Consider the following 25,186-nt stretch of genomic DNA (forward strand, 5'->3'; position numbering starts at 1 on the left):
GTGGCAGCCTCTATCTCACATTTGTGGATCTTAAATCCGCTTTTGACTTGGTGCAGCGGGATCAACTGTGGGGTATTCTTCTTGGCCTGGGAGTTCCTGAATATCTCTGCTACCAATTGAAACGCCTTCACCAAGAAAACTATGCGCGAATAAGATATGGAAAAATGGCGAACTCCTTGCCCCTTTCCCTGTGGAGAAAGGGGTGCAACAGGGATGCGTTCTGACCCCGACACTCTTTTCCCTTTTTATAAACGGCCTAATTGAAACTTTGTAGGACGGGAAAGATATTGATGCACCCAGGTTGGCGACCGCAAAATCCCAGCTCTCATGTTTGCGGACGATACACTTTTACTTTCCAAATCTCCTATGGGCATGCAGAGGGTGCTCGATGTATTCAGCACTTTCTGCATTAATCGGGGATTGGAGATTAATATTCAAAAAACCAAGTATATGGTTTTTAACGCTAACACCACGAACTGCTGAAATCCTAGATTAGATGGTAGGGCCCTAGAGTGTGTGTTCATTTTTGATTATCTAGGGATCACTTTAACTGAGAAAATGGAATGGGGGACACAAATAAAGAAAGCCAGTCTAAAACTGACCCAGTCCACGGGAGGCATTACAAAAGTTTACAAGAGCTGTACACATAAAGTGATAGGTCCTGTAGCAGAAATGTATAAGACGGGGCGTGGCTAACAGCCCAGCAAGATGGCCGCAGCCTAGGAAAGCTCCGTGACCGAGGGAGCCTTCCTTGTCAATCCGACCACTAATTCGGCAGCCATACATCCTAAACAGGTAGGGACTTAATCGGAGCGTTAGCAGTGCTACTTGAGACGCTCCGGACCTCTGTGCGACCGCTGGAAGCCGAGCTACGCGAGGAACCACAGGCAGGCCTACAATCCAGATTGAAGCCGGGGTGTTGCGCGAGTCTCCTACCCGTGGCCGTAGGGGGGGTAGGGAATCGGCAGCACCAGAGGAGACGGCGCACGGGAGGAAATTGAGCCCGGGAGCCGGAGGATCCACGCTCATCGGATTTGAAGATAGGCCGAGGCACGGCCCAACAACAAGCAGGGGAGGCCAGTAAATAAAGCGGCGAACACCCGAGGTTTAAGGGCGGGATCGCCAGATGGACAATCCGATTCTGAAGAGCCCCACGGCAGCGGACTGCGGCGGATCAAAGTAAGACCATCTACTCAACGGCCCGAAACAATCCAGGGAAGTGACCAGGCGCCCACGAGATTTTTCAGCGGGGACACAGAGAGCTTGCTACAGTGCCAGGAGAAAGGGTAAAGGAGCGCTGTGAGGCGACGTTAGCAGAAGACACGTGGGACCCATGCCCTTTGTATTGCAGTAGGAGGGATATTTTGCACACGGCCTATAGTGCAGATCGGCCCCAGCAGCTACCTGCTCCCAAGGAAAGGTACAGCACTAAGGTTAGTTTATGAGCAGCCCCTACTTCTGGAGGGCCCTGGGCAAGCACTAGATCACACCAACACAAGCCCTACTGGCGAGACACTCAGCATAACTGGCCCATAGACCTGCGAATTAAACGAGGCACCAACCACCCTGGGACCACTAAGCGCCCCATATCGCCGCCGCGACCAGAGGCCTACCACACACCGTGACCGCCTTGGCCCAGCAAAGCAGGGGGTGGGAGTGAGAAAACCGAAAGGCCGCGCGTGATAACATACAATGCGGCAGGCAGCAGCGGCGACTACTGCCCTCCCCCCCGTGGGCCTGGTGGAACCCTCGCAAGTAGAGTAAGATGGGTGGCTGGGGTCAGAGGGGCGCTACATCCGGCAAACTGGATAAATACGCGTACACTAAGGATCAGGTCGAAAAGCCACCAATTAATGCGGCCCAGGCGGAGGACTCTGCACCTCAAGACCCAGAAAAAGTCACGCTGACAGACATCATGGCTGCCCTACAGCAAGCCCAGTCATCTATCGGCACAATCTCCTTGGACATATCCCCAATACGGGCAGACTTCTCCAAACTGTCACAGAGACTAACGGATGTTGAATCTACCACAAAGGTACTGTCCACGGATATGACCACACTACAACGCCAAGTACATCACCTGGAAGCTGACAATAAGCTCATTCTGGCCAAACTGGACGACCAAGAAGGCAGTTCGCGACGCAACAATATCCACATTATTGGTGTACCAGAAAATGTAGGGGGGCCTGCTCTGGATTTATTTGTGGAAGACCTCATCAAGAACCAGTTGAAACCACGTGGGCTGTCTAGCTTCTGCGTAGAAAGAGCTCACCGTGTACCGGAGGGGGAGGCCAAGACCGGGTGCCCCCCAAAGACCAATACTGGCACGCCTTTTTAACTTTCGAGATAGAGACGCCATTTTGCAGGCAGCAAGAATAGCCCCACCTATCCGTTTGAGAAACTGTACAATCACGCTCTACCCGGATTACACAGCAGCAGTGACCAAACAAAGACACAGCTTTTTAGAAGTCAAGAAGGAGATGCGGACCAGAGAACTCAAATATGCAATGCTCTTCCCGGCGAAACTTAGAGTAGAGGCAAAAGGCAAGACTTGGTTCTTTACCACACCTGAGGAAACACAGGATTGGCTGGAGGGATGGCGCCCTACAACGAGACCCGGCAGACCAAGAATTCAGCAGCAGCACCGACTACATGACCAGCAAAGGCTACGATCTCCCGATCCCAGTGAAAATGGGGACTAAATGAAATTGGACTAACACTTCAGGAGCGCATTAACCTTGATTGGGTCTCCAGAAGAACCCTCCCTGGGCAGGTGATGACCCAGGGTACAGCGTGCCTCCCAGAACATAACACAAGGAAAGAGAGGCCTCATCACGCACTAAACGCCTCCAGTGCGGATAGTCGCTGCTAGTGTTATTCTGCATATGGAGGGCATCCGAGGAGCGCGGTTAGACTTCCACCCCCACGCAAGTAGTAGTTATGGGGACAAAGCACTCTGCTCAGTTGGGGAGGCAGATAGTTTGGGGTCCGCCGGGCAGGGAGGGAGACTGGGAGGGGGTGGGGAGTTGGTTGTTTCACAGTTTGATGTATATTCGAATTATAGTTTGCATAGTCACATGCACGTTCTGCAACAGATAGCAGTTACATGGAGGGGTCAAGCGTAACTTGGACTGAAAGGAGAGTGAAAACACGCCTGACACCACGGGCTCATGATGCGCTGATACTGCAGGTTCCACTTGATGACTGCGGGGCAATCTTAACGTGGTTATTTGTTAGTCGCACACACGGATGATGGGGATTAAAATGGAAAAGTCGCTATCAGTGCTTACCTGGAACGTGAACGGGATGGGTGACAAAATCAAACGAGGTATAGTCCAACACTACCTAAAACGTCACTCACCGGATGTGGTGCTATTACAGGAGACACACATGGTGGGAAACAAGAGCAAGGCTTTAACAAGGTGGGGGTACAAACTCCTGGTACATGCAGACTACACTTCGGGATCTAGGAGGACGTGTATACTTACCAAGAAGAACCTAGCACTCACAGGGAAACGTAAGTGGGCGGATCCAGGGGGTAGGCTTGCAGTACTGGAGGCACAATGGGAGGGGCAGGCGCTAAATGTGATTTCAGTATACATACCACCGGCATTGGGCAGGCAGGCGCTGGCAGACCTGGACAAGATACTAATGGACCTTCCGTCCGACCCACTGATTATGGGATGAGACTATAACTTGACTATGAATGATCTAATGGACAGGCACCCACGACGAGAGGGGACACAACCAAATGTGTTAATGGACGAATTTACTACAGCCATGGGTTTGACAGACGTATGGCGTACACTACAATCCGACGTAGCCCAATACACCTACTTCTCCAATGCACACAAAAGCTCATCCCAGATTGACTATTTTTTAACCCATACTACTCATATCGGCACGTTTCGTAATCCCCATGCCCTTCCAAGGGGCATCTCGGACCACTCTCCAGTTAGCGCTGACTTTACGCATAGGGAACAACAAACTCGTACCACGATCACCATAAACCCATGGATTTTTTAAAATCCCTGATATTAAAAAAGAAACGTACACCCAAACCGTAAATTATTTTAAAGAAAACGTAGGTTCGGTAGATTCGTCAGTAACCATATGGGAAGCATTCAAGGTAGTCCTGAAGGGGCAGGCACGATCACTTCAGGCTGGATACATTAAAGGAAAACACCAACATCTAGAACAGTTAGAAAGCGACCTCCGGAGGCTGGAGCTCGAAAGCGTCACCACGCCAACAGATGTGGTCTTCCACCGCCGCGCCCTTAAACGGGAGGAATACAAAATTAAAACAAGGGAGCAGACGTTAGCTAAACTTCAGCGCACCCGACACAGAGTGTACGAGCTAGGGGACAGTGCGGGAAAGACCCTAGCATGGCTAGAGCGACGTGACCAAAGTGAAAGGTGGGTGCCCAGAATTATCTTGAACGATGCCACTCACGTCACACACACTAAGGATATAGCAGAAGCCTTTGTGGATCATTTAGAATGAATATACTCCCCCCTCCACCACCTACGTGGCGGAGGACTCCCGTCCGCTTCTCTCTGATAGTGACATCCCATCGCTCTCTATGACAGACCGAGAGGTCCTGGAGGAGGACCTGTCGGATGAGGAGATCCAAAAGGCCATTGGCAGTATCCGATACAGGAAGGCCATGAGACCCAATGGGACGCCCATCGAGTTTTTAAAACTGGTGGCACCCCAGTAGACACCACATTTACGTGCTATATACAATGAAAGCTATGAGCAGGGAATTCTGCCTGAGGACCAACGCCTGGCATCCATAGTTGTAATCTGAAAGCCGGGAAAACCTACCAAGAACTGTAGTTCATATAGGCCAATATCGTTAGTGAACATAGAGGCTAAGATCCTAGCGAAAGTACTGGCCTCTCGTTTAGTCGGGGTCATTTCCTCCTTGGTTCACCCAGACCAGTCTGGCTTTATGCCAGGGAGAAATACGGCACTTAACATCTGACGCCTTCACAACATCCTTGCTAGGCGAGAATACCTGGAAGAGGATGCAGTAGTGCTGTCCTTAGACGCCACTGATTCTATTGAGTGGCCATACCTGTTTGAAGTCTTGAAAAAAATGGGCTTTGGTCCGAAATTTATGGGGTGGGTGCAATTGCTATATACGTACATACAGGGCCAAGTACGTGTCAACAAGTGCACATCGCGAATATTCACGCTTCAAAGGGGCACTCGGCAGGGATGCCCCCTATCACTGCTGATATTTGGCCTCATGTTGGAACCGCTGGCTGCGTAGGTGCGGGGGGATGTAATAAGAGGCCTGAAATGGGCAGAGGACCACGATGACCGTATATCGCTCTACGGTCAGAATATGGCACCAGGCAAACTCACGACTGAGATGGTCCAATATAATAACGAAAGCCACGCCACTATGGTATACCCAGAGACTGGGGCTTCTAAGTAACCAACCTGTATTCGATAAGTGGGATATAAAAGGGATTTCCACAGTCAGGGATTTAATTAAAAAAGGATCACTCCTCGGGTTTGCCGAACTGAGGGAAAAATACGATATGAACCAAAAGGAAATCTTTAGATACCTACAAGTCAGACATGCCCTCACCACGGCCTTACCAGATCTCACAAGCATACCAGAATCGTCACCGCTACAGGATAGGCTGCTAGATGGGCGGCTCCAATCAAAAGCCATATCGCTCACTTATAGAAAGCTCTGCAATAATCTACCGGACACATTCCACAAACTTAGAGAGCAGTGGCAGGGAGACGTGGGGCCCATTGATGACGAAAACTGGCAATTGGCATTAATGTCCCCCAAAGAAGCAGCGATCAACTCCCGATTTAGATTGATACAACTCAGAATTCCACATAGATCTTACATGACAGGAGCGACCCTGGTAAAGATGGGGGCGAGACTGGACACGCTTTGCCTTAAAGGCTGCCAACAGCCGGCTACCTTTTATCATATGATTTGGGAGTGCCCAGAGATAAGGCGACTATGGGAAGGGGCAACAACACATATCCTGAGTGCCCTGGGGAAAGAAATACATCTTACTCCACAATTAGGACTCCTTAATATTTGGGCCCCAACAGACCTTACAGAGGTAGAGCAACAAATGGCCACACTAGGCTACACCCTGGTCAAGTGAGAAATAGCGAGAAAGTGGGGGGTGACAGAAACACCTTCTCCTCGAATATGGATGGAAGAATTAGATAGGTGCATGATTGCAGAGACGGAAGTCTTTAAGTCACGTGGGTGTCCGAAAAAATGGGATAGGAAATGGGGTAAATGGAATGTATACCGCGGGAATCTATGTATCGCCCCATCAGTGGAACTGGAAATGCAACGCAACAGAGAACGAAATGTGGAAATATTGTGATTGTGACTATTCCATCCACAGTAACTGTACTGAGATAAGTGAAACAATTTGGAAGATTGTATGGAATATGTATGTTATTTTGTTATTGAAATTAATAAAAAGATATATATATATATATATATGAAAAAATGTATAAGACGCAGGCCAGGGGCGCAGCACTGTACGGGGCAGAACTATGGGGCCACTGCTCATCCACTTCCCTATCAATGTCAGAGAACTCATTTCTTAGGCAATTGCTGGGTCTTCCTATGAGCTCTCCGTTAACACCGCTCAGGATGGACCTAGGGATTACCCTATAGCAGATGTAGCCTCTTCTAGACCCCTCCTATACTGGCGACGCCTTTGGAGTACACCCGAACTAGCCGAATACAAAGAGGAGTTGAAGGACGTTATGAGGCTACAGGGTGCAGGGAAACTCCCTTGGTTAGCATATATCAGGAACACTTGTCAGGTTCTAGGGAGGGTAAACATGTGGACATCCCCAGAAGAGGTCTGTCCCACGATCTCTAGAAAGGCACTACTCGAGTCCTATAGAGAACTTAAGCTGACCCAACTATGGCGGGGGACCAAACCTGGTTGTCTAACTTCTAGGTTTCTGGAAGTAAAGCAGCAATATAGGCTAGAATGGGCCCTAGATTACATTCAACTGCTTCTAGCAAAGAAACTCTTTCTTCAGTTTAGACATGGGGCGCTCCCGCTTTGAGCATTTACTAATAAGTGGCAGGGCAGCCACACACTAGATTGTCCATGGTGCGACCCAGCTGAGGAAACTAATTGCACGTTCTCTTCTTCTGCCCCTGCTATGGAAAGCCAAGTTCTCGGTGGTTGCAACAATTGTGCGGAATATGGGGATTAGACACCGCACAGAGATGTTTAGGCTCTTCAAGTATGAAACCAACACACCTACTGTGGTCTCCATCTCTCAGTTCTTATACTCTATGTGGTGCACTCGTAGAGCTATTCTAAAGAAAATCCCCTTAAGAAACTCTTAGTTCCACAGCAACTTCTATTTACGTTATGTTATGCACCGACTAGAACAACGTGGTATGCACATATTGTATTGGATGTTTATCCTCATTGTAATTAACCCTCTTCCAAGGTGTTTTAATTATATAATACTAGTGTTCTAATTTGGATTTGTTTTTTACCATTCCTTTTTAATACCTATTAGACAAAGTCAACGTTTTTAGAAGTCAATAGGTGTTTTATCTATTTCTGAAATAGTTATTTGCTATATGTCCCATACCTTTCCCTCTTGCACCCAATGTACAAGTTATACATTTTGTTGTACACTGCATTACATCCCGCCATAGAATCAAGAGCGGGTATGAGGGAGTCAATTTAAGAATTGTCAAAATTTGCACATTCGAAATGTTTTAACTTTAAAACACAGAAACTTTGTATATAGCTCTTATGAGGATATATTGTATTGATTTTTGCTAAAATGATTTTTGCTAAAATATATTGTACTGTTTTTATGTGCTTTTATGGCCTGTATGGCCGAAATAAAGCTTTCTTTGACCTTGACCAAAGCATTCTGTCATCGATAACATCAGACTCTTACAATCATTAATCGACAAATATGCTATAACAAAATCAGCCTATGGAGGAAATTAGTGAAAATGGGAATACCGATGCTTTATTAAGATTAATTGGGGGCTTACACACAGCAACGTTCCAGATTGGGGGGGGAGGGGGGCTGAAGGGCTTAACTCATAGGATTCCTACTTCGGACGGCCTTAAGAAAGGCTGTTTTTATTAGCCCCCTTACTCTTTTCCCTGTATGTAAGTGACTTACCAGAGTGTCTAGCTGGTATAAAGTACTTTCAAAATAAATTAGCATTTAACAAAATCCACACCTGGTATGCAGACAATATCGTCATATTTGACGTAACACTGATCGGTCTACAACACAACTTAGACGCTCTTCTCATTTACACTGAAAAAAACTTCTTGAAATTAAATATTTCAAAGACAAAAGTGGTCCCTTTCAGGGGAAAGAAGCAACATATTCACTTTAATTGGAAACTAGAAGGTAAAACGGTAGAGACATTAAATTAGTATGTATATCTAGGGAGAATATTTTCACAGACACTTGAGAATAACTCATCCACGGCATTTAAAATTAAAAGCAACAGCCCATCTAAATGCTTTATAGAATTGTTATGCTTATTCAGGAAAGAGGCATTTTCAAACTCTCTTGGAAACATATCGAATAAAGATCCTGTCTACCTTGACGTATGCCTTAAAATGTTTTCTAATAAAACAAGCATTTGCAATGCAATTGGTCTCGCATTTGTGAAAGTTAGATCTATTGGCAATCTAAATGATAATGTTGATTACTTATGTTTTTTTGTTTGAAGTTGAGTGAATATATGTTGTTTGTAGTGGAATTATGTGATTTTAATTGGACTTGTTAGTTACTGAATTGTGCTGGTCTGAATTGTGTGGTGTGTATTGTATTTGTGTAGCGGAATTATGTGACATGGTGAATAGATAGGAGTGAGAGCTGTACAGATTAGATGGAAAGGAAGATTGAGAGGGATAGGTAGTTTGAGCATGAAGTGGTGAGTGAACTCTAGAGAGAGCAGCAGTAACAGTGTGTGAGAAAGAGAGAAAGAAGGTAACAGACGCATAAAGAGGCTGTTTTTTTTATAGGCATTAAAAAGGCACTGCGTTTAGCGCAAAACACCAGAGTAACAAATCACTGGTAAGCTTGCACACACTAGGTTTTGCATGATAGTATCATAAATATATAGATACTCTGGGGGATAACTTCCTGAAGAAATAATGTGCAACAGCAGACATAGGTCAACGGCAACTTGTGCCTCTACTTCAGATCCTAGGTATTTTAGTGTGAATAGTCACATCCTTACTGCATGCACAATCTAAATAAAATCCTAACCGACATAACGGTTTAGGAAGAGTGTTCAAATTTAGAGGACTTTCTTGAATACTTTATGGATCTACACCTTTAAAAAATTAGCTCCTTTCCTTGCCCGCTGCATTGTACAGCTCTTATAGAAGCTGTGTGAAGAGCTATACCGTATTGATACGCATGTCTCATTGTGAATGTATGTATGGGTGGAAGCGGGTGTTTAGAGGGGGCATTGCCAAAGACACATATACCAAGTTGAATAATGCACATAGGACTAGCAGTCCTCCCAGATGGCACGTGCCTTGGTGAACATCACACACAAGACACCACAGTGGCTATTTATCTCACTGATGCTATTGTTTCCCATTCCAGCCCTGCAAACACCTCTGACAGTTGCACAACAAAACAAGTTCTTGAGAACCGCCTAATTAATGACACTCAACGCTGCTGATGAGCCTGTACAACAGAACGATAAAAACAGGCTTGAGGGTGTGGTATGCAGGAGATCAGGGAGTGAAGTTGCCCACATTAGAACAGCGCTGCAGAGCCACTTTAACGGCAGACCTGCGCTATTTAGATCGGTTCAACATACCATAGTTACCGTTTCACAGAGGAGAGGGGGCGGGTTGCCTGCTGCACTGTAGAAGGTAGCTCTGCTGTATATTAATAATTAACTGCCCACCAAATAAATACAGGGCCAGGGTGTTTGTCTCCTCTCCCTCTGAAAATATGAGATGGTGTGATCCTGAGCTGGCTCCTTCTTCCCCCCTCAAACAATCCTACCCTGGTTTAACTGCAGTGATCACCGCGTATAAAACTCCCTCAGGTGTGCATGGTTGGAGGACGTAAATCCCTGCACAGGACACAGACACGCCTTTCATCATGCCCGGCCTTTTGTCTGCTGTAAAATGGTGGTTCAGGAGCACTGACCGCTGTGTTTTTATGACCCAGTGGAGGCGCTGGATCTGTGCACCAGGAAGGGAACGGAGCGCTGCACCGTATTCAGTCGACTTGGGTTAGACTCCGCTAGGGTTGGCTGGGGCTGCCAGAGAAGACAGTGTGCTGTCCGTGGATTTCTCATACATAGCCCTGCACACATGGTGACACTGGAAATAACATGGGGAAAAAGAGTTCTACTGTAAGGGGCAGAGAAGGAGAAAGTCCCACCCCTCATCTTCAGAGTTCAATTGCGACAGACGTGCAGTCAAACCCGCTACCCTCCGTTTGAGTTAGACCTTATACTCCATGAATTATAGTTCTCAACAGTTTATTTATTAGCCGAGGGCCTTTTCTCTCACCGCGCGGGTCCAAATTTAGATACAGTGTAATCAGGAGGGGGATCAATAGACCATAGGCTACTTACCTGGAGATTAATTCTCCTCTGATGGCAGCTGCTGTGCTGTTTCACAATCTCCCCGACCACCAGGAGTCTATGGTGTTTCCAATCAAAAAAGGGGGGAGAAAGTGGATTACAGCGGTCTCTGTGGCAAAGAGTGATTGGCGAGTGGCGCGATAATCTTGGCTTCAACAATGGGGGGCACTCCATGGGACATTTCCTGTACCAGGATGAAGACTCTGAGGGGACCTCTCGAGTCTCGGTGACAACTAATTGAGCAGCCAGCCTGTTTGTGTAGGCTTTCACTCGTTTTTCCGAACACTCTCCAGTAGTACTTCGCTACTGGCAACCACTATTAAATTGAAAGAACGCTCTGTATACAAATAGCGCCCGCCATTGTCCCGCGAGTGCTGGGGGGGCATAGAGGGGGTTAGCCACTATTAAAGCTTTAAAAGAACAGCAGCCATGTGCTGTGTTTAGCCGCCCGAGGAGCACTTGTTTACAAATCTGCATCGTGTGAGGCATTCAGCAGCCACTAATGTTAAGTGAACACACAACTCCAGGACGTTGCACATAACCCGCAGACTGCGTACACCAAGCCAACCAGAGCTTTGATAACTTGTACGCCATTACCTACTATCGTGAAAGCTGGTGCGCGCTCTGTATACAAGTAGCACCCGCCATTGTCCTGCGAGTGGGCGGGCAGGGGGTTTAGCCACTATTAAAGTAAAAGCGCGCATTGCGCGCTCCTCATACAAGTAGCAGCTGCCATTTTCCCCAAAGTGCTGTGTGGGCGTGCTGGAAATTCAAGCCCTGCCTTTGTCCCACATTATTCATTAAAGAAAATAGTGCTCACAGACTAACTAAAGCAATCCGTGTAACTAGCGAAGTAAAAGGTCCAGTCCTTATGGGCGGTAACAAATGGAGACAGGGAGGTAACAAGGCGGGACTAACAAGCCTCATAATGAATCAGAAGCATGCATTTACCAAGGACAATGACACCAGCCAATGAAAAATATGGGAGGAGAGTGGGCAAGGCTTCCACTGCATACTCTACTACAGCATGCCTCGCAAAGCGAGCAGCGCTAGCGCTCTGCGCCGCTAGGCTCGACCTAAAAATGGCATTTCTTGCACAAATGTAAAGGGAATTTTCTTATGGAAAATAACGAACACTAGTCAGACCACTCGGGTTCAGGCCCTTCGATTAGAATGATCATTGACTAGTGCTCATACAATTGCCCTGGCCAATACAATTAGGTGGGCATATAATATGCTCCACACAGAAAAAGATACCATAAGAACTTTAATAAAACTCAAAACCTCTGAGGTCGGTTCGAGCAATTTTACATTCACCAAAAATCTCGAAGTATGTTTGAACACACTTCAAGTGTACAATCACACTCTTACAGTCCTGGTCGGGGGCCCTTTAAAACATTTCTTAAGAAATAGGAAACCACATCTTGGCTTTGATCTAGATTCAGATTATTGTTCACAGCTATCTCATTACAGGCCTTATTCGGCATCTCTCGAATATATGATCTATCAGCGGTATCTGAAATTTACTCTCGCTCACAGCATGTGATGCTGTATTATTTTGCTACGCTTGGGAATCTTGCCTTTGAACTCCTATACTAAACATTGGGAGAACTCAATTGAGGATGCTGGGATATGTAAGCTTTGCAAAGGAGGGGAACAAGATCTAGCCCACATGTTATATATCTGTCCATATAAAGAAGTTGTAGAAGCTCCGCATTGTTTTTTAGATCCTATTCGCTTTAGACATAAATCGATTACAGTGAATGATCTGATCGCTCTTATTTATTCTCCCTGAATGAATTTGTTTGTAATAATCTATACACATTTTTAAAATCTTTTTTACCATTGTTTTAGAATCAATTGTATTTATCGTCCTTATGTAAATTTATCAATGTATGTTTTAAGTATACTTATTGTTGACCTCAGTAAAGGTCTAAATCAATAATTGAAATTGAATAGTAATAGGAGGAGTCACTATACCTGGTGACTCGAAAGAGACCTTAGAAGAAAAACAAGATGCACACGTCCAAGCCAAATACTAGACGGCAGGAGGATGCGAGACATGTGTATCTACAGCTCGTCATGCCAAGAATATCGTATGCCCTCAGTTTCCTTGTCAGTCCTCAACTGAGGAGAGGGAGTGGTGTAACGGCCAGAGCTGCTGACAGTTATCAGGAGAGTCCACTTGGGGACACTGCGTCCCACTGCCTCCAGGTTTTCCCGCCCTTGTCCCTTAAAGACATGGAGTTCCTGTCGGCCAAGGTAAAATCAGGCTCTCCTGACGACCCCTTGAAACTGGAACTCTTTAGAAAACTTCATAACTGCCGTCTATCGGAGGGCCGAGAGCTGATTAATAGGTCCCTGGCAGAGGCGGCGATTCTCCAGTCCTAGAAACATACCAAAGTTATCCCCCTGCTAAAAAAAAAGACGACGCTAGATGCCCCTCAGCCAGGTAACTTTCTTCCAATATCTCTGCTCTCATATCTTGCTAAAATCATCGAGTCCGACGTTAACACCACCCTGACCCATTATCTGGAAGCAAATTCGATTCTAGATATGTCACAAAATGGGTATTGCCACAGACAAAGTACCGAATCTGCATTACTTGCAGTCACAGAGCAGTTACAATCCGCCCTAGATGAGGGCAGAACCTTGGTTCTGATCCTGTTGGATCTGAGCGCTGCCTTCTACACGGTCTCCCATAAGATTCTGCTCCACCGGCTTGAGGGGGTCGGTGGCAAGGCCCTTGCTTGGTTCGCATTCTTCTGGACTGACCGGTCCTTCCAGGTCTCGGCCCCTCCTTTCCCCTCCTGTGTCCACCCTCTACGCTGTGGTGTTCCTCTGGGATCTGCCCTGAGCCCCACTTTATTTAACATTTACATCCGCCCCCTGGTCATCATGGCCAAAGCTCGGAACACCGAGCTGGTATCATACGCTTTTGACACCCAACTGGTGTTCACCTTTTCAAGTAATTCTAACCAGGATCAGGTGAAATTCCAAGACAACCTCATGGCCATTGCAGAATGGATTGCGGATAACTGCCTTCAACTGAATTCCTCCAAGTCAGAAGTGCTCCTGGTGGGCCGAGATACCCCTCTAAGGGGCAATCACTGGTGGCCTGCAACCCTAAGTACCCCACCAATCGAAAACCATGGTCAAGAACCTGGGAGCTTTGTTGGACGTCACTCTCTCTTTTGAGGAGCACGCTAAGACCGTGGCCGGCAATTGCTTTGGTCTTCTACATGGCTTGAAGCCAATCTTGGGACTCTTTGACGCACCTATTCAGCAGATGATCGTCCAATCCACCGAGTTGGCACAATTTGACTACTGCAATGGGTTGTTTTCATGGTGTCAACAAATCAGTGACTAAAAAACTACAGCAGGCACAGAATGCTGCTGCATGCACGCTTTTTGCGCTACCTAAGCACTGCCATGAGTCAGACCTTTTACGCCGACACCATTGGCTACCCATCAGGCAGAGAGTTTACTTTAACACTCCCTGTATGTCCCGACACAAGCCTTGAGCTCTGCGGACCTGTATGTGGTCCGTGGACCACGGGTGAGCAGGTCAAGAGCAGGGGGGCGCTTGTTTAGGGCACTTGCCCCAACCCTTAGGAACTCAATCCCTCTTGCCGCTCGCTGCATGAGCCTTCAGAAAAATGATCAAGACATGGCTTTTTTCCAATTACTAGCCTCCTCGCCCTAACGCTCTGTCATATTTCACTTTGGGACGCCCTGTTGCCAGGGCAGCCATGCGCTCTATAATTGATACTAACATAACAAAACATAACTTTGAAGTGGAGGATCCTGGTTCGAGTATCGGCAACGGCTAAACATTGTGATGCTGGGAAAAATCACTTAATCTCCCCATGCCAAGGACCCTCATGGGTGATTAGCCGTGCTATAAAAATCAGAGTATTATTAGTTTTGTATTATTTGCTTAATTATTCTTAGATTAATGCTACATGGTCTGGTCCTAATGTAAGGCCTCTTCACCAGATAACCTCTTATATAAGGGCAGATCAATGTGTCAGTAAGACTTATATTATTCGATGTTTCATTGTTGGTCCCTGGGATTTCCTGTCTTAACGTCTGGTTGTCTCTAGTGGGTCTTCGTACAAAAAGTGAAGGGAACTGGAAGAAAAATTAAATCCACTCTCAGCCCAAAAAATGCTAATCAAAATGTGTGCTCATCATCTACTGTTTCCCATCCTGGGGTGCCTTGCTTTCAGAAGTGGTCACACCAGATTTCTTTTCATGAAGAAGTACCAGAGAAATACCAAAACATGCTAGAAAAACAAATATAAGTGAACAATCCTTTATTGCCACATTTTTCTATTTGTCCAATGACAGAAGTTACAGCCTAGGACCAGCCACCTCACTCCAGGTATTCATGGCAGTGTGGCTCTAGGACTAGGCTTTTAGGGATAGCTTCAAGCTCTGGATTGATTTTTTTAATAGATTGGACTGAGGCACAAGCTGGTCATGATTTGTAAAAGGAAAACACACAGCAGGAAATATGATGTCCTGGCAAGGTGTACTAAACTGGCAACCCTATTCTGATCATCATGGAATCAAAAACAGGCCATTTCCTGTGGAGTTCCTAATTACACCGAGCCATGTGTCATGCACAGCAGCATTCAGGGGGGCCCAAACAGTTTCATAAAAGTGACTGTGCAAAAGATTGAAGTCTCTTTTAGTCAGCTGCACAATTTTTCCACTGTTGCACGTCGTCTTCAGACCGTCACTGAGAAGAGAATGAGCATGGAAACTGGGTGTTGAGGGTTCAAGATTTATGCTGTGGTAGATAAACCTGGAATAAGATCTGTTAGCATCCACCACCCCTCTGAATCCAAGGCAAGTAGAAGCCGGGCAGTTGCAGTTCCTTTGTCCCTGGTCTGTCAGTGAGGACTGCAGCCCGGCTAGTGAGTTTTCTTTGCAAAGGGATTCCTCCGCATGCTATCCGGCCCAAGGGCCCGGGCCAACTATCAACTGTTCGTTCTTGCTCAGTCACTCCTCACTTGCCCGAAGTGCTTTACACAAAGAGGGGGCTGTGTTACCGCTGCAGACCGGTCTGCGGCTCTTCCCTGGTGAGAGATTGCTCACAGGTCTCTGCTACCAATGGGTTCTGGTCTTCTTGTTGCTGCTTTTCCTTAATCAGCGCCTCCTCTTCCATGTCAAGGCGCTGAAGCTTTTTCTCCACGTCTTCGGGTATCTGCACCTCGTTCAGATTCTCCATTCCAGGCTCGGGCTCATCACCAATCAGCACCTGTTAGAAAGAGACATTGATTCCAGAATTTCATATTTGTGTCATACAGAGAGGTTTAGTTAGCTGGACTACTTCAGTGGACGATATTCAGTGAGGGTAGGAAAGGTCTGTGGTGAATCTTTGGCTGAACTTCAAGTATTCAAAGACAATTATTACAAGCCTGGTCACAGGATTAACTGCACACCATTGGTTAATTTAAAGCAGAAAAAGAACGGAAAAATAAACTTAGATCACAAAGTAAAATTTATTGGATTTACAATTACAATCTATTGCTACAAAGTACGGGTTCCTTTGGTAGTTTTACGTAATGCTACTTTTTGCTGGTTTTCGCAATACTGGACATCACATTTAAAACACAGGCCTCAAGTCTGCCAGCACCGCCTTTAATGCAGGCTTTCACAGCTACACTCTTATACGCGTCAACTACTGGGTGACTTAAGTAGCAGATATGTTAACAAGAGGGGATACTTTTCTGGAACAACCTTGTGCATTCACTGGTGCACGGGTACAACTGTTACAAGGGTGAACTTGTGACTGAATAGTATACAAGGTAGGGACATTATTTATTTTACATTATTTTGCGGTATTGGCTCATGCTGAGAATTTCCAGAAGAAAAAGCTTTGAATAGATGCTGCACCTGGACGTATACCTTACCAGTCTACGAATAACTTATTATGAAAAGCTTTCCACAATTAAATGCCCAAAAAGCGCCTGCGAGCGTTCACGCTGTCAGGGTGGGTTGAGGAACCATAAGAACTCTGGGTTTAAAACTACACACGTTTAGACTGGGCTCGTGTCCTGCAGTGGCCAAGCCTTTTTTTTTTTAAATTCTTTTTTTGGGCAAACAGTTATAAGATAAAGCAGCAAGGTTATAAATGAGTGCACAGCCTGGACTTGTCACTTAGCAGTAGTGAGAGTATTGCCCACCTCAAATGGCCAGCTGCTTAAATGACCATAAATATAGCATATGTACACAAGTATGAGAGGCAACACAAAACCAAAAGTATTGTATTAATACAAAATGAAAACTGAGTGCTGAGTCCACACAACGGTTGAGTATTTTCAGATGTTCTTTATTCCAAAATTCGGTGCAACCATATCCGCAGCCAACGCGTTTCGCCCAAACATGGGCTTCTTCAAGGCTGTTTAGAGATCATACAAATACATTATTTGTAACATTTCATATATACATAAAAGGGCTGCACAAACAAGACTCGTGTGATGAAGAAACACCAAAGAGTACACGGAAAAGAAGAGACTGTGGAAAACAAAGGAAGAGCATGAGGCGGCACAGCGCGTAAAAGACAGTAGACACAAAGTACTAGAGAGCAAAGACTGTGTCTGACGAAAGGAATTAAGGGAAGCTAAGTGAATTACACCAGGTCCAAAGAATTTATATTGGACTAAGAGAATGTTGCGACCAGAAGTAGAAGAACTAGGTTAAAAAAAAGTCGCTTACCAAGGTTAATAAAACGTAAGCACTCGTCAAAACATTCACATAGTAGTGTGACGAAGGCAGCTGGACCCAGTATTGTGTCTGTAATGTAAGAAAGCACAATAAATAGTGCACCAAGGTGGGCAAACACCTATCGGAAATAATCATGGCGTGAAAACACAGTAGTGTCAACTCAGCTTGCTACGTAAGTAGCCAGTGAGCAATGTGAGTACGTCTGATGTGTAATCTCAATAGTATAAGTTAAGAAGCTCTGGCTGATCCGATCTGTTAGAAAGAGTAGAAACAGTGCAAAAATGCGTAAATGATTGCATATGTCCCGGTGTCCAGCCACAGATACAGATCACAACATGGATAGTAATTATTAAAAACAGCTGTTCTACACATAAACCCGCCAATTCAGTAGACCGCGTCCAGCTATCCTCAAAGTGTATAAACAAGCTTCCGTACCACGTGAACTGTAGTGACAGAAAACAGTCATAGAATTCACAAAAACCTTCAAGTTTAGCAAAGTAAGATCCCAACTAGTTAGATTCATCCAAGAAAAATGCTGACCCGTATATTATCGAAGTTTCAAATCCGACTGTTTAGAATCCATACACGGAAATCCCAGGCAAGGGAAAAGGCACCCAAGAACACTGGTTACCAAGTATGTTCGCATTAGGCTGAATTGCCGCAGAGTATCACTAGCCTGGGAAAAGACAAAAACTACCAGCCATTCGTAGCCACAATAACATATTGGTATCTCTGCACGTGACAACATCCAAAGTCCGACATAGTTGTGTCCCCCACCAAACACTTTGTTAAACCCAATGTGTTGAATCCAGCGGAAGTCCGAGGCGCCGTGAGTCCCATCGTGTTGGAACGGTTACCTTGGCAATGACAACGCCCATACATTTATATTAACGCGCCAAGCAAAGTAATATCCGGTAGGCAACGGTGACGAGTACTGGAATACTAGAACGCGTCACAGACTGGAATCCTCTATATTGGAGTAGTTCCGGTATGTTGTAGATGTAATGTGAATACCGTGTTTAATTTAAACGGACACTGTAACGCACAAGTAGAAGGAGGTGACGGGTGACAAAGTAAACAACAAGGTTTAATGCTGTCCAATAAGAGTGACAAAATGGCCTTGCCGTATCTGCCCGCAATTCACAAATTAAGTATCGGTGGCCTGAGTGTAACAAACCCGAGTGTTGCCAGAAAAAGGCAGTTAAGTGCAAATCTGCGTGTCTATTACAATAAGTACCACGCGTACGGCATTAAGGTAAGTGGAGGGTAATGAAATGGCTGGAAAAACGCAAGCTATTTCGCGTGGGGCGGTCAGCGCAAATGTAAAAAGAAAAACACAATGTAAGCGACTAAAAGTCAGAATTAAAAAGGGCCATAAGAGGACCCATATTTATGCTGAACCATTTAAGAGTAGAGCATAAGTAGATCGTCTGTTGAGAGACTCGGACTCTATCCAAAAAGGGAAAGGATAAGAACAAATAGGTGTGTTTGTTTATCATGTTTTTTAGTAATTACATCTAGAAATGGGAGGAAAAACAAGTCTGAAGTTGAATCTTATTTCTAGTTTTCCAGGAGAAATAGAGTGAAGGAAGCTGTGATTAAATAACAATTTAGAGTCAAAAAGGGTCATTGCAGTAAGAGGAACAACGACTGTAGGATGACAAAAACTTTCTATGAAACATACTATTATAGCATTGAAATAATAGTACAAACGATAGTATAAACGTTCATACAGAAAATATGGCTAGGGTACATTCGACCAGTCAGACTGGTTTGTGTAAATTACGACCACAAAGGAGCAGTATTAGCAGACAGGTTGAAAGCATAGTAATGAGCTGTGTTTGATACATAAAAAACACACCTAATAATAATCAATTGTCCACTCTGAATACAGAGAGTAAAGAAAAATGGGACATAGAGATAACGAAAATATCCATACGTTTTGATGTAAAAAACAGAATCTTATACATTACATGAACGTACATACAAACTTTGACATGTTAGAGCAAGAATTCTATTTCTCAATACGGTTACGCTGTTTCAAATCCGTACCAATTTATAAGAAATAGTGCAATTCATTATCATTGTTAAAGCCCATTGCAACTGCCCGCAGGGTACAAATCCATCTCGCCTCCAGTTGTCTTAGTCTGAGTTCTCTATCACCCCCTCGATTTCCTAGTAGGGCTACATCAATGCCATGAAACCAAAATCTAGACCTGTCCACACCCTCTCTGCAGGAGTGTGTCACTAAGGCATATGTAGTGTCCCCATGTATTGCAGCTCTGCGATGTTCCTGTATGCGGGTTTTGAGTGGTCTTACAGTACTACCCACATAGATTTTGTTACATCCACATATCAGGACATACACCACAAAACTGGTAAGACAGTTAATGAAGTGGTGAATAGTGTGTTGTCTGTCAGAGTTGTACTTAAACGTCAGAGTTTTGTTACATCCTAGATTGCAAATGTTGCAGGAACTACAGGTATAAAACCCTAAAGGTTTTTTGAGCCAACCTGGCTTCGGGGGCTGTGGCAATGTGTAGCTCGGGCAAAGGCTGTCCCTGATAGTTCTGCTTTTTCTGAAGGTCATCGAAGGTCTAGACGTGATTACGCTGTTGATACCTGGCGCTCCCTGAAGGATAGGCCAATGTCTATTGAGTACCTTAAATACTTCATGATCGAGAGTGGAAAATGTCGTAATAAAAGCAAGTCTTTCATGTTGTTTAGGAGTATCCTTAAGGTTCTTAACAAGTAGATCCCTTCTATTCAGTTGTGTAGCCCTGTGTTTAGCCAACTGTAAGATGTCATGTTTGTACCCTCTCTTGAGTAGCCTATTCATAGCTAATGTAGTTTGGTGTTCGAAGTTGCCATCCTCACTGCAATTCCTTCGGGTGCGTATCATTTCCCCAAAGGGGATGGCCTTTTTGGTAGAGGCTGGATGCGCACTGTTGTAGTGTAAAATACTATTGACTGCAGTGTCCTTCCTATGGAGTGTACTATGTATTTTCATTTTATGCACATAGAGTTCAAGGTCCAGAAAATAAATGGATGTTTGAGACAACTCCATAGTAAATGCAACATTGAAGGTGTTATGGTTCAAGAAGGTGAAGTACTCAATAAATTCAACTTCTGTCCCTGTCCATATGATGATAATGTCGTCGATGTACCGACCCCAGAACTGAATGTGTCCAATCCATTTGGATGCCATGCGTGACCAGGCGTGTACATTTTCTACCCACCCCATGAACTGGTTCGCGTATGAAGGTGCAAATTTGGAACCCATAGCAGTACCTTGCTCCTGCTTATACCAAATGTTGTTGAAGAGAAAAAAGTTGTTATCCAAGATGAGATCAATCATGGATCGGAGCATGGTGTTATGTTCTAACAGAGTTGCCAGTCTCTTCCCAATGAAAGCTCGCCGGCAAAGAGGATGGAGAACAAGCCCAAGATAAAGACACATCTTCCTAGCAGAGAAGCGGCCCTTGCACTGCGCTGTTCCTCTTTTCGTATCACTTTTTTAGGCCCAGTGCAATGTGCACGTTTCTTTTCATGGCACACGGATTGTACAGTATTTGGGAGAATAGTGGGTGCCCTGAGAGTATTTTTTTTTTTTTAAACTTTTTATTGATTTTCAAGGTTTCACGGTACAAAGACACTATAGTATACATTTGTAGCAGCCTTATTCTGTACATATTGTACCCTACTTCATGTGTGGTAGAATTCCATCGCTGCATAGTTACATTCTTTTGTACCCTAGGATAAGTGTTACAAGGCCTGCCGGGGTATCTGCCCCCGCTATAAATAATGTCTATGCAGTATATAATTCTCGAAAAATTTCCCCAACTCCCCCCCTCCCGTTCAACCCCCCTCACTTGTGTACGTCTGTGCCATGTGCGTATTACCTTTCAATTGTGTACTCAGCCCAATTTACGTGTCTAGTTTATACAACACATTTACTCCCGTGCTAACAATGCAAGACCCTCGTCGTCCTTCTCTGTGGGCCTTGATGCATTCTGTGTTCTGTGCAGGGTCTCAGGCTTCGCCTACTGATTTTATCGCTTCCAACATTATATCCCATTCCATTGCTATTGGTATTTTCCGCATCCCCCTGAGTTCTTCTGTGTGCAATGCCGCGCTCTCTGCCGCGCCCCATTTCACCAGTTCCGAATGCCATGTGAGCGTATCTTGGGGCCGCCGCGATTTCCAACGCATAGTTATATTACGCTTAGCGAGAATGAGCGCTAAATCTATAAAACGGTATTGCACTTTATACTTTGAGGCCTGTTTGTGAAGCCCCAGAATACATTCCTCTAGTGTGTTCTGTATTTCCCAGTGTGTCGCCTCCCCTAGTCTCTGCCGGACTGCATCCCAGTATTCCCGCACCTTGGGGCAGGTCCACAGCATATGCAATAGGCACGCTCCCTCTAATAAGCATCGCGGACAGCAGTGTGGAGTATGCGGGAACATTCGATTTAATTTATGTGGGGTAAGATAAGCTTGGTGCACTACCATTGTCTGTATGAATTTGAACTTTGCGTTCCTAGATATCTTCCGTGGGTGTTCCAGTATCCGTGTCCATTCTCCGTCCGTAATGTCTCTACCTATGTCCCTCTCCCATGCCGCCCTCAGTGTGGTAAGATCAGCCGCTGTGTGTGCGCTAATACCAGTGTAGATCCATTGGATAAGGTGCCTGCCTCTTCCCATATGATATATCGTCCTAACTAGTTCATTTGCTATGGGTTCCTGTCTCTGCGGGGCCCAGTGTGACCTAATGTATCTGAGCAATGCAGCGTGTATGATATATAAATGTGCCGGGGCCCCCGTTTCGTCTACGAAGGTATCGTGGTCTAATAAAGTGCTGTCGCCAAAAAGATCTGCCATCGTGCCAACACCTGCATCCAACCAGGGTTGCAACCTGCCTCTCGTAAGCGTACCTCCTGGCATTGGAGTCCCCAGTAAGGGAACGTTTCCTGCGTATGCTGAGGGGTCCGAGTATAGTGTATTGCTGCCTTCCAGCAGTGAAGCGCTGTGGCCAGCAGTGGTGGAAGGTCACCCCGTGGTCTACTACCCGGTAGTAGTAGCTTGTGTAGCGCTCCTCTGTCTATGTCTGCCATTGTGAAGCCTATCCAGTATGATAGCCACTGTAATTGGCTAGCATAGTAATATGCTCTCAGGTCCGGGACACCCAGGCCACCCATTCGTGTGCTGATTTGTAATTTCCGTAGACTTATGCGTCGCCTGCCATTTCCCCAAATGAGTTCAGTTAGCATTGTGTTCAATAAGTTAAATGTGTTCTGTGGTATTTTTAGCGGTAAGTTCGTAAAATAATATATGAGCCTCGGCAGTACCACCATTTTTGCTATGGCAATCCTCCCCATTACAGAGAGTGGCAGCGCTGCCCAGAATCCTATGCTGGACCGCAGGGCCCGGATTGCTTTGTGCAAATTTCCCTCTAGCATATCATCGGTCGTCCTATATATTTGTATGCCAAGATACTTGAAAGTATTCTGGGCCACCTCTAGTTGAGCGTCACCAAAGGCCACATCTCTGGTTTCTGCATGTTCTGCGAAAAAGAAAGCATATGATTTCCCTACGTTTATCGCTAGTCCAGAAATCCGTTCAAAACTCCGGAACATGTCGTATATTGGGTCCAACGGCACAGTGAGGTCCCGGAGATACAAGAGTATGTCATCCGCGTATGCTGAAAAAAGAAGCGTCATATTCCCTATTACTATGCCCCGGTCCGTAAAGCCACTGCGTAATCCAATAGCTAAGGGTTCTAGTGCTAGTATGAAGATTAGCGGGGAAAGAGGGCAGCCCTGCCTGGTCCCTTTATATATGGAATATTCCTCAGAGATATGCTTGCCGGTTCTTGCTCGTGCCGTGGGGGCCCCGTAGAGCACTCGCAACCAGGTGATGTACCCTTCCGGGATTCCAAACCGTGCCAGGGCCTGGAACATGTATTCCCAGCTGATAGAGTCAAAGGCCTGTTTTAGATCAAAGGAAAGACAACCCGCGTGTGGGTAATGTTTCGGGGCCTCCGTCATTAAGCTATGCAATTTCCTGGTATTTAAGGACGTGCTGCGTGCCGGAAGGAACCCTGTCTGGTCGATGTGGACTAATCCAGGCAGAGATGGTAGCAATCTATTTGCTAGCACCTTGCTTAGTATTTCATATTCCGTGCTGAGCAGGGACAGCGGCCGGTAGTTGGCCATGTCCGTGTGATCCCTACCAGGTTTTGGGAGGGATATTACCAACGCTTGTGCCATTGTGTTCGGTAGGGTTCCCTTGTCCCATACTGCTTTATATAGCCTTTCGAGTTGCGGTATCAGAGCTTCCGCATATGTGCTGTAGAATTCTGCAGGAAGCTAGTCTATACCAGGGGTTTTATTACGCGGAAGGTGCCCTGAGAGTGTTAACCCCGGGAGTGAAGCAACTCTTTTAGAGCAGAGGGCACTGTGGAAACATTCTCATCATGTGCAACTGAAGAGCGTGAATTATCTTGCTGTTTAAGGAAAAGATTAGTAAAAGACCAGACTGATCCAACATTGTTTCAGGAAGCAGGATGTGACTTTGTCAAGTTAAATTGGATTATATGAGGCAACCCCATATACTTTTTTCAATAGGTGTTACTTTACATTTTTCATAGTGTTGAACTGTGCACATGCATGAAAACCAGCAACTCTTTGCACCGATGCCCCTTTGAGTACATGCACTACACAAAACCCAAACCTTTTAGATTCACTAAGTGCTATTTGTTCCTTTTCAAACAATTTTTTCCATATTTTTGGATTTTTATTTTGGTTGACATTCTCGGTTTGTAGCCAGTAGGCAACTTGGAGTCGGTGCTTAATTTGTAAAAGAATAAGTCTCAGGTCCAAATGTTCGCTCAGAGGCCCACAGTTGGCACTCTCACTCTTCCAGTTTCTTTTTCATTCTTGCTTACTCCCTTTGTCAGTTTTTCCGTCTTTCTCCTTTTGTGTTTTTTTTCTCTCTTGCTCAGGTTCAAAGCCTTTTAAGGAAAACAAAGGACAGGATCCTCAAAAATGAGTGCCGGTGTGCGCCACCTGCGACCACCAGCTCAAATTAAGCATTGGTTGCTGTAAAAAGGAGGGGGGAAATCTCATTATGTGACAAATTCTTCCCTCCCTCCTCCCCATCCCGAGTCAACAATTCTGTAAGCGTGTGCAGAGTTTGCTTCTTGCCTCAAACTCTTGTAGGGTTGTTTCTGACGGTACTTCCCGGCAGTGGTTTGGGTCCCCTGACCCTTTACCTACCCCATGTCAGGTGTGGCAGCATCAGTATTGTGTGTCCTGGTGGGTCCCGCAGTGCGTAACAGGACCACTGCCATTCCCTGGGTCCTAGTAGGTGTCAGAGGTATCATTACAGTGTCTGAGGCTGCGCTTACCTTTCCTTGTATGGCGGAATGTCATTTATTACATTGGAGGATAGTACATCAGTTATTACATCGGGATAGCTCTTACATAGCATGCCTTTACATCTCTAGTCTCTTACTATGTAGGTAAGTTAGTATGTATTAGTTTCAAAACTTTACAATTGAATTTATTTAACTTAACATTCATTTTTAACATGTTGCTTCACCTTTCCATATGTATACTATATACACGTTTTTATTTATGTACACACACACATATACATTAAGAAATGTTACTAACGTTTTTTAATTAAATAAAATTTAAGTTGTAACATTTAAAATAACAATCACATTTTTCATAAGTTACATTTATGACCTTTAAAATACCAATAGTTACATTTAAATTCCCTTACTATCCATAAGCACAACCCATCCCTACAGCCTA

At 45.2% G+C, this 25,186-nt stretch overlaps 1 protein-coding gene and 1 long non-coding RNA gene across 5 annotated transcripts in view; one reads left to right on the plus strand and one right to left on the minus strand.

Moving 5' to 3' along the window:
- Positions 1–25,186, plus strand: part of LOC146830315 (uncharacterized) — a 122,820-nt gene that overhangs the window by 32,486 nt on the left and 65,148 nt on the right. The window lies entirely within an intron of this gene.
- Positions 14,931–25,186, minus strand: part of HGH1 (HGH1 cochaperone) — a 152,152-nt gene continuing 141,896 nt past the window's right edge. For all 4 annotated transcript variants that reach the window (XM_085604510.1, XM_085604509.1, XM_085604512.1 and 1 more), the window contains exon 7: positions 14,931–15,897. In XM_085604510.1, coding sequence (XP_085460636.1) covers positions 15,685–15,897 — 213 coding nt within the window. In that variant the 3' untranslated portion in view covers positions 14,931–15,684. The remainder of the gene's footprint in view (positions 15,898–25,186) is intronic.

This window comes from Triturus cristatus, chromosome 5_1 (genome assembly GCF_964204655.1).
Source record: "Triturus cristatus chromosome 5_1, aTriCri1.1, whole genome shotgun sequence".
Lineage (NCBI taxonomy): Eukaryota > Metazoa > Chordata > Amphibia > Caudata > Salamandridae > Triturus > Triturus cristatus.